The 15,827-nt window shown below is 40.5% G+C and overlaps 1 protein-coding gene across 1 annotated transcript; it reads right to left on the bottom strand.

The window, feature by feature from the left end:
• Positions 1-1,923: 1,923 nt before the first annotated feature.
• Positions 1,924-14,983, bottom strand: exoc3 (exocyst complex component 3; the record flags this gene model as incomplete). The annotated part of the gene is given in 14 exon segments (XM_046042863.1): positions 1,924-2,324; positions 3,577-3,698; positions 3,919-4,080; positions 4,306-4,428; positions 4,760-4,901; positions 5,738-5,848; positions 6,206-6,306; positions 7,545-7,670; positions 8,031-8,148; positions 9,772-9,888; positions 9,995-10,173; positions 12,062-12,274; positions 14,351-14,523; positions 14,764-14,983. Coding segments are annotated over 14 exon segments (2,112 nt in total), but the record flags the coding sequence as incomplete, so codon positions are not given.
• Between the last annotated feature and the right edge of the window lie 844 nt (positions 14,984-15,827).

Raw genomic sequence — 15,827 nt, 5'->3', positions numbered from 1 at the left:
TGACAGCTGTCCAAAAGACGACCATTGATACCTTGCACAAGGAGGGCAAGACACAAAAGGTCATTGCTAAAGAGGCTGGCTGTTCACAGAGCTCTGTGTCCAAGCACATTAATAGAGAGGTGAAGGGAAGGAAAAGATGTGGTAGAAAAAAGTGTACAAGCAATAGGGATAACCGCACCCTGGAGAGGATTGTGAAACAAAACCCATTCAAAAATATGGGGGAGATTCACAAAGAGTGGACTGCAGCTGGAGTCAGTGCTTCAAGAACCACCACGCACAGACGTATGCAAGACATGGGTTTCAGCTGTTGCATTCCTTGTGTCAAGCCACTCTTGAACAAGACACAGCGTCAGAAGCGTCTCGCCTGGGCTAAAGACAAAAAGGACTGGACTGCTGCTGAGTGGTCCAAAGTTATGTTCTCTGATGAAAGTAAATTTTGCATTTCCTTTGGAAATCAAGGCCCCAGAGTCTGGAGGAAGAGAGGAGAGGCACAGAATCCACATTGCTTTAAGTCCAGTGTAAAGTTTCCACAGTCAGTGATGGTTTTGGGGTGCCATGTCATCTGCTGGTGTTGGTCCACTGTGTTTTCTGAGGTCCAAGGTCAACGCAGCCGTCTACCAGGAAGTTTTAAAGCACTTCATGCTTCCTGCTGCTGACCAACTTTATGGAGATGTAGATTTCATTTTCCAACAGGACTTGGCACCTGCACACAGAGCCAAAGCTACCAGTACCTGGTTTAAGGACCATGGTATCCCTGTTCTTAATTGGCCAGTAAATTGGCCTGACCTTAACCCTATAGAAAATCTATGGGGTATTGTGAAGAGGAAGATGTGATGCAGAAGAGCTGAAGGCCACTATCAGAGCAACCTGGGCTCTCATAACACCTGAGCAGTGCCACAGACTGATCGACTCCATGCGACGCCGCATCGCTGCAGTAATTCAGGCAAAAGGAGCCCCAACTAAGTATGGAGTGCTGTACATGTTCATACTTTTCATGTTAATACTTTTCAGTTGGTCAACATTTCTAAAAATCCTTTTTTTGTATTGGTTGTAAGTAATATTCTAATTTTCAGAGATACTGAATTTGGGATTTTTATTGTCAGTTTTAATCATCACAATTAAATGAAATATACATTTGAAATATATCATATGTGTAATAAATGAATATAATATCCAAGTTTCACTTTTTGAATGTAATTACTGAAATAAATCAACTTTTTGATGATATTCTAATTATATGACCAGCACCTGTATATAGACTGTATGTGTATTTGGAGCCAGTGAGCAACGGACTTCTTAAATAATTTAATACAAAAACTTGCGTTAACGTGCGATAAAGTAATTATTGGCATTAATAAGTTAAAGTGCCCTGCCCTAATAAATATCTCACACACACACTTTTAACTTAAGGAAGCACTGATTAACACTGAAAGGATGACAGAAAACTTCACTATAATCTTGAAAAAAAAATTTAAAACCCCAACAATGATTAAAATTTAGGTTTTATATGATGTACAATGTTGTGTTGCTCTGATAAAGTTGATGAGTATATCCTGCTCTGATAGAGACAAACATAAAATACTGTAAATTAATTATTATAAGCTTCATCTCAGCTACACAGTTATTTTAGCTCATTAAAGTCACAATTTCATTAATTAATCACAAACCTTCAATCCAACATAGCAACATAACTCATGCATTTATTTATCTATTCATGTATTTGCTCTTATGAAATCAAGACCCTATAGTAGGGACAGTGTTATTTTGTAATGTATCCTCCTGGATTTTATTCTATTTTTGCTCACTAACTCTGCATCTAATTCTGAGCGTTGAAAAATAAAGAGGCATTTTTTGGAAGTTACACTGTGACACCTGTGCACAAGAGAAAAGGAGGAGAAGAAGTCATTATCATATCAGACAGTCCATTTTTACAACTACAATTTTATTATTTTGTTGAAGCAGACATATGATCAGGATGACAATAAAAACAGCAAATGAAAGGTGGGGACAGTAAAACACAGCAAGCTCCCTTAAAAGATTCAAAATAACAGTGTCTGGAAAAAGAAGTTTGCTTATGTTATCGTGTCTGAAGGCGAATGTAGTGTCAGGGTGAGAGACTTTATTTCAGCAGCTTTGCAGTTGCCATCGAGGTCATGGTAGTCATGGTCGTCATTGTGATAGTGGGGACAGTGATGTCTTTAAAGATGGGCTGTGTCACACCAGAGTAGGACACTTTGTTCTCGCTGAGAGTCCCGATGATCATCTGGCGCATTTCCCTGCTGGCATCACCACGCACTGCCAGCAACGCCTGGATGTGCTCCTCCCTAGGGAGAGCAGAAAGGAAGATGTCTTTTTCAAGGGCGCCCTGGCCAAGAAAGGCTGCAGGACAGCAAGTCTGACAGTTCAAACATAAAATAACAACAATACATTAAAAACATCTACCATTTATTCTATACACATATGCAACAGCACACTATAAAAACCAGTACATAAAAATTATGCAGATAAAATACACTAATGCTATCCCCGCTCATTTAAACCACTTACATTTATCTTTAAAAACCTCTGTATTCAAGGATTTGAAAAGGCACCAGCACCTCCAAGGGTCCTTTGCATATAGTCCAACGTAGATGAGGCATAGTATGAGAAGGCAGTCTTTCCCAACAGTGAAATCACCCTGGGAACTTTTGAAAGCAGTAGCCTACTGGACCGGGTATGATGACTACTGACCGCAAAGCTGAGGAGGCTACTAATGTAATTTGGTAGCTTAGTGCTGCTGTGCATGCTGGACTACTGTCGTGGCTTACTGGGATAAAGGAATGGCTTCAAAGGAACAATGTTAATGTCTCAGAGTGGCCAAGTCCAGACTTCAATCCCAATACAGCAGTAGTATGTGTGTTTGTTTCTGATGATCAGTGTCAAAGAAAGTCTTATTATAACATGATGTTAAATATAAAAGAAATGTGTGCATGTGTTGAGTTGAATCATTAAACAGTCCCTCCAGGATCTCGCGGGAATAGCCCTAACCCTGCATATTTAAACCAGCTTAGCTTGATTCTGTCAGCTTTTGCAACTGACCGGGATACAACAGCCTGTCACAGTGAGTCTGCTGCGTCTTGAAAAAAATAAGGAAGTGACACGCTGACGTACGACAGCGTTTTGCGGGAAACGGCAATGATAGGTCAAGTTTGTGGAAAAGTGCTGGTCAAAATTGCAAGTCGTGCTGAATTCACAGGGATTTGTTGCATTTGTGTTTATAGTTGCGATCGCGAAATCCTGAAGGGACTGATTAATAGTGTGCGGGAGCATGCCTAAAGCCAGAAAATGTGCTTCCTGCCAAATCCAAATATAGTTTGCAGAGGGGAGGATAAACTGTATTTCAGGGTATATATTGCATTTCACTGTGAGCTGAAAACACTGCTGTGATGTAAAGCGTGATACAATTTGATTTATTTTTATTAATTTTAATGGAAATATGCTAGTGATTAGTATGCAGGTTATTAGTTAAGATACATGGCTCATGCTGAAGCAAGGTGTAACGGCTGTAAAAAAGTGTGTGTGTGTTTGTGTGTGTACCTGATGTCAGGGTATTTGGACACCAGAGTGGTGACCTCCAGGAACAGCAGTGTGGGGTCAGTGAGCTTGAACACTTCAGCGATGGCAGCGATGGCACCACAAAGCCGGTCTGTGTCTTCACCCTACGTGTCACAAGGAACCAAAGTTAGGTCGTTACGCCAACTGTTACACCATGTCCACAGTGTGTGGATCTGTTCAGCCACGATGCTTCTCTGCACTACAAAGTATTTTGGTAGCTTTGCTATTTGTTGACAGACGTGTTAAACTCAACACAGGAGTTAGATGCTGGTGCTGAAAGTGAAAAATACTGCAGTACAGATAAGTCATTATACGTAAACTCACAGCAGCCAGTTTGCCGAAGAGGAACTTGAACTGATCAGCCTCTTTGATCATCCTCTCAGCTCCCTCCCTCCTCTCATCAGCGTTTTTAAAGGTGATCCTCTTCTGCATCACTGCTTTAATGTACTCCACCACCACCCTGCGCAGGGCCTTGCTAGTCATCTCCTGCACACACCACAGCCAACATTTCATAAAGATCATATCGATCGTTTCTGAATTATAAAGACAAGATGGCTCCCACAGGTGAGAATACGACATGTGTCTGGATTCATCCAAAGTCAGGTGGTTTCACTTTACCCCCATCACAAACATTTCCATAGAGTTTCAAGTGACAGTAAAACATTTTTGGACATACTCGGTTAACAGCACTGTGCTCTGCTCCCATCCTACCTGGTTGAAGGGTTTCTTGATCTTGTTGAAGTCATTGAAATAATCTTCCACGGTCACACAGATGGTGTCCACAGCGTGAGAGCCTGTCAGCCACTTCCTGGTCAGCAGCTCATTCAGGTGATGCTGGTCAATGCAACGTCAAAATCAAAGCTATTAAATTCACTCCAAATTTCTTATGGGTCAAATTGTTTTTGTCTTTTTTACTGTAAATAATAATATAAGTAAAAGGTACTTAATCTGTCTTAACTCTATTTGCAGCTGACTTACTCTCTTTGAAAAACAAATGAGCGACATTAATACCATGCGTGAGAGCACTGAGATGTTTTTGTAGCGCTAAGAAAATTTGTTTGAACTTTGCATGAAAGAATACAGACTTTGCTACAAACACAACAAATACCCTTTAAACATACAGTATACAGTAAAGACAGATCAGTCCAACTAGAGCCATTCTCACTTCAAGGTCGAGGAAGACTTCGTCCAACAGGAACTGACATCCCTCCTTGGCCACCTCACTGAGTGTCCTCTCTATGGCGGCGTCACTGTCAGTGGGCTCTGAGGACTGAGAGTACTTCCTCTTCAGACTGTTGATGGACTCTCTGAGGAACACATGGGATGACAGTCACGCATTAGAATATTGTTCCCGAGGGTTAAAACTCAAATAAATAATCTGAACAAATTATTATGAAATGTTATTCAGTCATTCATTTTAATAATTTAAGTGGATATTATGGATTTTATTTTCATTTTACTGTAGACGCTTCATTTAAAAAAAAAGTATAAGTGTAGCATTATTATTGGCTTTTTCCAGTTTTTATTTCACTTCTCATCAGCATATACTGATTAACATGCCACTGCTGTGTTTTTTAAAATATTGGAATTGTACTAAACTATTATTATTGTTTTGTGCGGTTTGCTTGTTTGTTTGCTTTAGGTTGTGCAGGCTATGTAGGTTATACAAGCTCTAGTGTCTATGTGTCTAATATTTTGGAATCCCAGACAGATCCTGATATCATTGTGTTATCTGAAATATGTTTTAAGAATTGATGACTCCATTGAGGGATTTAATATGTATCGAACAGACAGAAGTGGCAGGGGTGTAAAATCACGCTTCCCAGTCATGATACTGCATGCTACCATGACAAAAAGTTTTGAATTTTTGGCACTAAAGATACAAAAGAATCCATAAAATTAATTTCCGTACCTCCACCCTGCCTCGTTTTAATATTGAGGGGGTCACAGAAGACAAAGATCTGACTTGATGAAACATTTAAATGTCACATATAAATCCTTGTTAGTAAACTTCAACAGAAGCTTGGCGTTTAGTTCAGAAACAAATGCAGTTTCCCTCTGACCTGTAGGAAGACGGAAAGTGCATTTCCCAACCAACCGGAACTTATGACCAAAGTTATCATTTACTGAAAGTAAATCTTACTTGAATGTCTGGCAGTTGTTAATGATGGCTATCATGTACTGCACATAACACTGAGGCAGCTGTCTGTCTCTCATGTGCTCCTCTTTGTAGGTCACCACCTCCTCTCTGTACCTGCACACAACAACACACACACACATCAGTTAGGTTTACACAACAGTTTGTTCTCCTGATCGCTGTTTACTTAGAACCGACATTTAAAAAAACTCTTCCAATTTTGGACATATGACACATGAACTCATTGTGTGGATGTAGAGAGCACACAAACATGGACTGCCTGGGAAATTATCCAGGTTACTATGCTATGTTGTTTAAGATCATTTTCATTTGACCTTAAATTCAAAAATATTCTGACATCTTTCTTCATTGAGCACGTGGTGTATGTGGTGAAATGAATCCCATGAATCTAAAGGATAGGTTTAGACATTTATCACATCAGAAAGAAAGTAAAAAAGTATGATTAAGTATTACCTGATTAGGAAAGTGTTCATCTGTTTCAAGCAGAGCTTCAGAACTTTCTCTTTGAAATCCCCATCAATCTGCGCAGCAACTTGCAGGTTCTGCTCAAACATCTGTTGAAGAGTGAAGTGAAGATACATTAAGATCAGGACAAGAGAGAATGAGTGAGTTGAGCACTGTGAACTCCAAGAAAATATCTTCATTACAAGGATCAAGAGGAAAACATATGGTGGCTTCAGGAAGTATTCAGTCACAGCAGCTAAATAATAATATACATTATTTATTCCGCACTTTTCTTGACCCCATTTATACGGTTTGCCAAATAATTCAAATTGAAATACACAAATTCGGTACATCATTTACATGAGTTCAGACCATATGCTGTGACATTCAAACTAAAACCTGACCGGAGTTATTGTCTTTTAAACTTAAACCTGCATCAGGTGCTTTTTTTAAGTGGGGGCCACCTCACATACATTAGAATAGTTGGCCAAACATTGTCTGGTCTGCTGAGACAAATCTGCTGATGTTGCAGGAGTGGATGGTCACAGGCAACAAACTTCACAGTCCCTTAAATCTGGAAAACATTTAAAGTGGTATTAAAGTTTTTGGCTTTCCCCCTCTCCTTTATTGAGTTATATATATTTTTTGTGCATGTAACAGGATTGCAAAGTGAAGCCCAAAGTCTACCCCAAAGGGAGTTCCCATCTCCTACAGAAAACTCTGCTCTGAACCGCTTGAAAACAGCTCGTTTGTAGTCCAGTCTTTACTTCCCTTTCTTGTGACGTCACAATGAAAATACGCGCCATAATGCTCGCTGAGCTCAGATAAAACTTTATGGATGAAAGATACTTTTGTTACAGATTAATAACTCACCACTCTGAAACTCTTGCTCCAGTCCAAATTGCCTAACTGGTCGTCAACATGTAGCCTACAGCTGAATCGAAGCCGTTTACCGGCTTTTCGCTGACCTGCCCTTCTCTGCTTCTGATTGGCTAGTAGTCCTTAACTAGGAACTGCGTATGTGCAACTTCCAACAAAGATCATTTAGAGACAAGATGTATCACTCCATCGCTAAAACGAAGCCTTCAACACAGGGTGAAAAGAGGAGCTGCAGCAATGTGCAGTATGACAAAAAAATATGGTGTTTTTTGAAAATTAAACCATGTAAACCTGTTCTGGTACAACCACTTAATAGGATTTTGAACCTGAAAATGAGCATAACACCACCTCTTTAAGCAAAGACTCTGAATGCTGTTGAGTGTCCCTCCTGAACCTGCATCTGAAAACTCATTCTGTACATCTGCTCATTCCTATTCAGGGTCAGAAGTACTTCATCCATGTGTGTTACCTGAAAGACGATGGCGGGCAGTGTGGTTTGGTAGTATCCGTCTTGGTCAGCCTCAGGCTCTGTTTCTTTCTGCCAGTCCTTCTTGTCGGTTTCCAGAGCTTTCCGCAGCCAGCCTGTTATATTAGACTGAAGACATGGAGAGTCAAACAGGGAGTCTGGGTCCACACAAAGAAAAATATGGCTTCTAACATTGTTCCTGTGCCACTGGCTAACTTTTATTCATTATGACACCATGGCATTTTCCTAATGTGAATCTTTATTTGACACTTAATAGCAATAGCACCTGTGCAATCCTGGGAGAGGAGGGGTGACACAGGGAGGTAGCATAAGGCAAGCTGTTGGTCATTTTTTTAAATTAAGTTACAGTGACTGGATGGAGCAGGTCTATTTTGAGTGCAGTGCTCACAACTTGATTAAGTGGGGATTCCACCAGCAGGCAGGCAGAAGGCTACAGGCTTACTAACTTGATTGGGACACGGTGCTTACTGTAAAGGTCTTGACATATTTGCTAAGCAGGTCATCCACCACATCCTGAGGCAGCAGAGCCTCCAGCTGATCGATGTCACACTCTGAACGGAGATCTGGATGGCCCATCATCTCCACACTGAAACATACACATGCACAAATACAGATTCTATAACTAGAAATCCGGTTTATCTGCAGGTCCCTCCTGAATTCTGTGAGCCCGTGGTAACATAATAGTTCGCCATTTTTTGAAACATGCTTACTCCCTCTCTGCTTGCCTAACGGAAGCTTACCCTCTCTCTCTTCCCAAATAACTACCCTCTCTTACCTCTGGTACTGTTCCCCCGTCTCTAAAATCAGCTGCAATAACTCCTATACTTAATCAGGTCCATGCACACATGTCTGTAAATAACTTGTATGAACAATTCCAATCTGGTTTCCGTCCCTGCTACAGCACAGAAACAGCGCTGGTAAAAATCACCAATGATCTTCTAATGGCAGCTGATTCTACTAACTATTCTCATCCTCCTTGATTGAGTGCAGCCTTTGACACCATCTCTCATAACATCTTTCTTGACAAATTAGTCTATTAGTTTCACTGACACACCCTTGGACTGATTTAAATCATATCTCTCTGGCTGCACTCAGTTCATCCAACTCAAACATTTTTAATCAGAGCTGTCCCGTCACTACCGGTGTTCCCCAGGGCTCTGTCTTGGGGCCTCTTCTGTTCATCATTTATTTGCTTCCTCTTGGCCATATCTTTCATAAATTTAACATCCATTTCCACTGCTATACGGATGACACCCAGCTCTACCGGTCCACCACACCTACCACATCTCTCCCACCCACCTCCCTCGCTGATTGCCTAACGGAAATCAAATCCTTGTTCTCTTGCAACTTCCTTAAACTTAACAGTGACAAAACCGAGGTTCTCCTCATTGGCATCAAATCCACTTTGACTAAATCTGACAGTTTTTCTCTTACCATTGACAACTGCACAGTTTCCCCCTCCCTTCAGGTCAATATTGTTGTTAATTTTATCGATTATTACTGTACTGTTTTATTATGTTTTGTAAGGTGACCTTGAGTGTTCAGAAAGGCGCCTATAAATAAAATGTATTATTATTATTATTGTGCTGTGTGGACAAACTGTTGCATCCGAACGAGTTTTACAACAACATAAACAGCAGACAGAGGTTTAGACTCTAGATGCTTCAGGTAAATCAACCTAACAACAGAATCTTAATGGGGCAGACAAACGAAAACAATGGAGTAATATGTGTAGAAATAGTATAGATTAATGTATCAATAATATGAAGCAAAGTGTTAGCCTTGGTTTCTAATCCAGGTGTTTTCTGTGAAGATATTTTAGAACAGGAATCAGTCTCCTATCAGATTCAGCGACTGAGGATGTTTTGTCAAGCGGCTGTATTATGTCTGAGAAATAAGCTCAAGCTTGACGTGACTGGCATGAGCATCATAGTGAAACCTCATAAATATTTGTACACTGAGGAAGGGCGTCTGCCTCAAACATCAGTGCAATGCATGAATAAACAGTTTAGGTAGAGTGCTGTGCTACTTCTGATCTATTACCTGACCATGGACTTCATCATTATCACAAATTATTGAGGAAGAGGTAACACGTAAAATACATTGAAGGAGTTTGCCAGCGTGCTAAAACAGTTCAGTCTTTGAACTGATGAATGTCCCACAATAAACACCATGTACACAGACAGATCTTGCAGGTGTATGTTTGTACCTTTTATACGTGTTAAGGACCCAAGTCAGCAGGGACACGATCTCATTAGCCTCCAAGTCCTCGGCTGCCAGTTCTTTTACACGAGAGGACACAGCATTGTGGTAGAGACCGAAAAACCTGAAACACGCATACATACATGTAAGCAAACAAGTACCTGAGTGAGTTAAATGATCGTGTTAAGGTAGAACTGAATACTTGATTGAGACTTATGCATTTTATATACCTGTTGAAAGTGTTGTAGTGTGGCGGGAAGCACTGCACCATGAGGTTCTTCACAACAATGAGGTCGTCCAAAACATATTTCCTAGTTATTTCTAGAAGACGAACCAGCCACATTTTATCTGCCTCTCTCGTCACTGACTGGGTGCCCTCAATACGGGTACTAACTGTACCCTCCAGCACCTGCAACAGAGACAGATCAAAGTAAGGAACAGGTCATTGGTTAGACTTTAGAGTCTCAGAGGGAGATTTGTTTTCACAGCCAGTTCAACACAGGAACACACAGATACAAAGACTGCAACCTACAGATAAATACATAAACATTCATGCATCCCAGCACACAACATAGTTTGTCCAGTGCTGTAATGTCTGAGGGGACAAAATTCTTGCTGAAGTATTCTCCATTTTAAGGTAATTTTAAGTTCATCTTTTGGATTTTTCTACCCACGAGTCCATTGTAAGCAGCAGGTGCGAGCCATGGAGCAGGCTTGTTAATGACGTAGCCTATCGAAACCAAAGTGGTAGCTAATGAATAACGTCTGCACTGGTGTGTTCACTGTTGCTTTACCCGTGCTTGCAAAATATCCAGCGTGTCTTCATCTTGTAATGTAGTTCCAGGTAACGGCGAGCTCTGCTAAATGCTAAAACGGGTAGCCAAATATAATATGGTGCTCGTTACTATACCTGGGCGGCCCGCCCAAGTAAAGTCTATATGTGGGAAACACTGACCTTACATTTGCACTCTCCATTAACTCTCCTCTAAATGTGTTTAATACATTCACATAGACTGTATAATATTTTTATATTTTAACTCTAACTCTCTAACTATTGTAACATATAACATATCTTACACTGTAGTATTTACTTCCTGCACTTATCTGTATAAAATACTATATATATCTGCATTTCTGGTTAGATGCTAACTGTATTTCATTAGCTCTGTACCCGTACTCTGCATAATGACAATATAGTTGAATCTAATCTAATCTACTGTTTACCTTCATAGACAGAAAGGTCAGTCATTGGTGGAGGAAGTACTCCTGAAGATCCTTTACTTCAGTGAAAGTACTTATACCACACTGTAAAAATACTCTTTTACAAGTAAAAGTCCTGCATTGTAAATTGTAAAAGTACAACTTTGTAAGTATAATCAGGAAAATTTACTGAAAGTGTTAAAAGTAAAAGTACTCAGTGCAGAAATATAGCAACCACAACCAAGCAAGTTAGCAATATGAAAATAAAGTACTTGACTTGGGAACACTTCAAAAGCCCGCTCACGTCACACGCCATCACCCAGAGCTGCTTTAATGTCATAATTTGTCACACCACCTGTCTTCGCACACAGAAATTAGCCCCTTTCTCTACCGAGAATCGAATAGGAAATCATTCAGAAACCAATAGTGAGATTCACACCTCTACAGTTCAGACAGCCTGGAAGAGGGGTCAGTTTTTCCAGCGATTTCATGATTGTTGAAGTGAGTGCGTCAGGTCGGTAGTGGCTGGGTTCTGAATGGACAGGTTTCTTGCATACTGGTATGACGTTGGATGTTTTTTGGTGGGTATTGACGCTGTCCTGTAGGATGCTCAAAATACAGAGTGGGGGATAGGAGCTCCATGGCACTGAGCTTGAGCATCTTAGTTGGGATGCCATCTGGCCCTAGTGCCTTGCCAGGCTTGCACATGCCCAGCAGCTGCTGGACATCCTCCTGTGTGAAGGGCGGCGTTGCAGGCTGCTGTAATTGAGATGCAAATCCCTGCTCTGCTGTGCTGACGAGCAGATTCAAGAATTGTTGAAAAAGACAAAAGTTTATAAAAAAAAAAATAATATAAGAAGGGTTGGATAAGGAAGTACAATCAGATGAAGACGATGCGTCAGATCAAGATAAGGAAGAAGAGTAGGAAGAATTAGAATCAAGTTGGATCATGAAGATCAAGGATCCTCAAACTAAGGGCTAGATTGTTGACAACCCCTTTAAAGAGATAATCAACTTTGTCCTAATTGTTCAAGAAATATTCTTCATAACCAAGCATTTGAAAGAGTATTTCTCGGCTCCTTCATCAGTCCTCTTACCTTGAACATCTTCTCCTTCCACTGTTTGGGTCGCCCAGGTGGGATGAACCCACTCTGCTTCTTACGGTCGACCATACGCCGATCAATCTTCTCCTCCCGCTCAATGATACGAACCACTGACACCAGCATGGTTGGGTCACGACGCACCGTTACCATGGACCGCTGCAGTACCATCCACAACTGTTTGGCCAGCTCATCCGACAACCCCTGAACCTGGAAGAGAACAGAAAGGGATTGAAAACCGACTGCTTTAAAGCTTTGACTTATCTGGTTAACTTAATAACTATGTTTAATAATAATAACGTTTTGGACAGAATACAATTGTTAATTATCAACCAGTAATAATCCATAAACAATACAACTAATTTTTTTGCAAATACATTGACGTTATCAAATGAGAAGTTTGATGTTTGCTGATTAAATCTGATTTATAGATAGTAAAACACAGACGCATAAAGATATACTCGCAACATAGACACAAAACTATACAAAAAAAAGACAGGAGGAGACGCAGACAGGGACACTAACAGCAGACAGGACAGACTGTAATGCAGCAGAGCATGAGCTGATCAGCAATTACAAATTTTAATGAGAAAGATCATTTGAGTCAAGTCATAGCATTAAATAATATCATATAATATCACCATGTCGGCCTACAGACCACAAGAAAACCAAAGTGTACCACAGTGTGTTATACAGTAAGCGCTCAATACAAAAACTCAGTTCAAATCTCCCAGGAGCCCATCTTTCTAAATCTAAGTAAGAAAACAAAAAATTCTCAGTTTGAGGTTCAATTCAAAAGTTGAATTGCTGGTGAGCAGAGCACTGGCTGTAACTCGGGACAGACTGGACTTGTGAGTTTAGTTTTAAACTTAAAAGATATTTCCTGAGCTGAATGGCTGTGTGTGTAACGCAGGCGCCGATCGCCACAATGCGCTTACCTTACCACACCTGTTTTTCTGTTTTGCATTTTACCTGTCCGTCAAGGCTGCGGATGGCCTGACGATTTCACCCACCACCACCAAGTTACCCGTGGGAGGCGGGGGCTATTTTCATTCCCTGTGTGACACTAAAGTTTCTGTAGTGTCAGCTTCTGTCAAGCATAAGGCCATTGTACAACAACAAGTCAAAGCACAGCGTAATGTGCGAAGTTGATGCTTTGTCTGCAGACTGCTTTACTCTCTAGTGTCATGTGACCAGAGCGTAATTGCAGCCTTTGGCGATTAGAAAATCTTGTTTTATCACACTGCAATAATATCGCAAATGTGATTAATTTTTCAGCCCTACTATTCAGTAACTTTACAGTAATAAGTAAGGAGGAGTTGCTAATAATGTTTGTGAGTTCTGTATCTACACACATTACTAGTAAACCTAAAGCTTTGTAGAAAACAAGTTGAGTGTGATGGTGTGTCTGCTTTTAGGTCAGGATACAGGTAAAAATGTATCTAAGGTAGATGCATTGCAACTAAGCAATTTCATAAACCTCCCAGAGCGTGTATTTTTAAATAAAAGTGGTTACTTCCAGCAAGTGTCAGGCACAAACTGCTGATATAGAAAACAGTGAAATTACCTGTCAGCACTAATTCCAACTGTCATGTCATACATGCACCACTCTGCTGAACACGCGCTCTTTTTAGATTGTTGTTAAATTACCATCAATGAAAGTCAACACTTCCTGCAAATTTTTCACATTAGAAGTCTACCAGGGATTATTCCCATGGAGCCAGTCAGCAACATAAAACGTGTGCAGGTGCAAATGTTATAACTGATGGTAGCTTAGAAATGATCCAAAATGTGCAATAAATTGAATTAATTCGATTTAATTAGTGAATGAAAACAGTATTTGTTTAATAGAAAAGAAGAGCAGCAGAGGGAGATTGATTCTGTTGTTGTACTGAGGGAATTAGGGCTGTTGAAACTCACGTTATACTGATTATACTTTCTCAAAGCAACAACACACACATCAGGCAAACATGGTGGAAGTGTTGAATTATTATTATTTTAACATATAATCTTGTTCCAAATAAAGGTTTTGTTAACTCTACAGTTAAGGTAAAAGCATGGAGGTACAGCTGTTTGGTAATTAAAATGTTCACAAGCCAAACAGATATTTTAAATCACAAAGAAATTAACAGCGCTGATATCAGATCAGTTTTCTCTCTTGTATAATACCCATAGTTCAGGTATTTTTATTTGAATTGGTATTTGGTGAGAGAAAAAGGTCAGTTTGGTGTATCTGTGAGCACGCTGATGACATGTGTGGAGCCTAGATCTTTTACAGCTACTTACATCTTCAAAGTAGATGGAGATGAGGTTCATGTCACTTGTGTTCTTGCTGTCCATACGGTACTGCTCATACATGAGGTCGTCCCGTGAACACTCCAGCTCCATCAGCTTTCTGTGGGCTTGCAACAGATCTGCCTGCTCTACCAGCTGCCGCGTCTCTGCAACAATCTCTGGTACTGTACGCACAGCAAAGTGACAAAGACACACAGATTACTAAGAGCGTGAGAAAGCAGGAGAGAGGTTTGCCTACGATATGGTCAAGATCAGAACTGAGAAGATCAGTAAGAGTCAAATTTCATGGATAACTTGTTGTCTTACACCTGTCTAAAGGCTGTGGTGTTTCTATAGTGATTATACTTTTGGTGATTGGACACAAAATTGTTGACATCTTTTCGATAGAGTTGAACTAAGCTTACCAGAGAAGATGTTTTTGAGGTTTTCCACAGCGGAGGCCAGCTGACTGTGTTGAACTACAGCATCCTTGACGTCTTTCAGGTTCTCTATGGTGTTGATGCTCTGCCTCCAGTCTTTGCTCACATCTGCCAGTGAGCTCTGGATGTCTTTGACGTCCAGCAGGGCACTGTGCAGCTGGGTCAATCCAGTGCGAACGCCATCCAGCTGGGACTGGATGGCTGCCTGAAGGACAAGAGACAGATATTCTTGTTAATTACTGAAGGTAGTATTTTTATTAATGGACTTTTTTGGTGTCAGTCAGAAAAATGATGTGGTATGTGATGAATTGTATATGATGAATGGCATACAGTATGCTTGGTGACTGTAAAATATTTTTAATTTGCTACACTTTTGTTGTCTTATCTGTTTTTTCCAGTTTATTGCCAAAACATGCGTTACCTCTGACATAATTCATAGTCATTGGAAGATGAAGATGGGGTTTTTGGATTAAAGAGCAGCAGACCACGATCCACCCGGCCCAAAAAAATCGGACCAGGCGCCACGACGGGGGGCGGTGATCGCTCAGAGGAGAGGAAAGAGAGCCAGGAGAGGAGCTACAGTGGGTACGGAAAGTATTCAGACCCCTTTAAATTTTTCACTCTTTGTTTCATTGCAGCCATTTTCCAAAAATCAAAAAAGTTCATTTTATTTCTCAGTAATGTACACTCAGCACCCCATCTTGACAGAAAAAAACAGAAATGTAGAAATTTTTGCAAATTTATTAAAAAAGAAAAACTGAAATATCACATGGTCATAAGTATTCAGACCCTTTGCCGTGACACTCATATTTAACTCAGGTGCTGTCTATTTCTTCTGATCATCCTTGAGATGGTTCTACACCTTCATTTGAGTCCAGCTGTGTTTGATTATACTGATTGGACTTGATTAGGAAAGCCACACACCTGTCTATATAAGACCTTACAGCTCACAGTGCATGTCAGAGCAAATGAGAATCATGAGGTCAAAGGAACTGCCTGAAGAGCTCAGAGACAGAATTGTGGCAAGGCACAGATCTGGCCAAGGTTAC

Source organism: Micropterus dolomieu, unplaced genomic scaffold, assembly GCF_021292245.1.
Source record: "Micropterus dolomieu isolate WLL.071019.BEF.003 ecotype Adirondacks unplaced genomic scaffold, ASM2129224v1 contig_14134, whole genome shotgun sequence".
Taxonomy (NCBI): domain Eukaryota; kingdom Metazoa; phylum Chordata; class Actinopteri; order Centrarchiformes; family Centrarchidae; genus Micropterus; species Micropterus dolomieu.
Note: the sequence above shows the minus strand (reverse complement) of the source record. Positions and strands in the feature narration are given on the sequence as shown.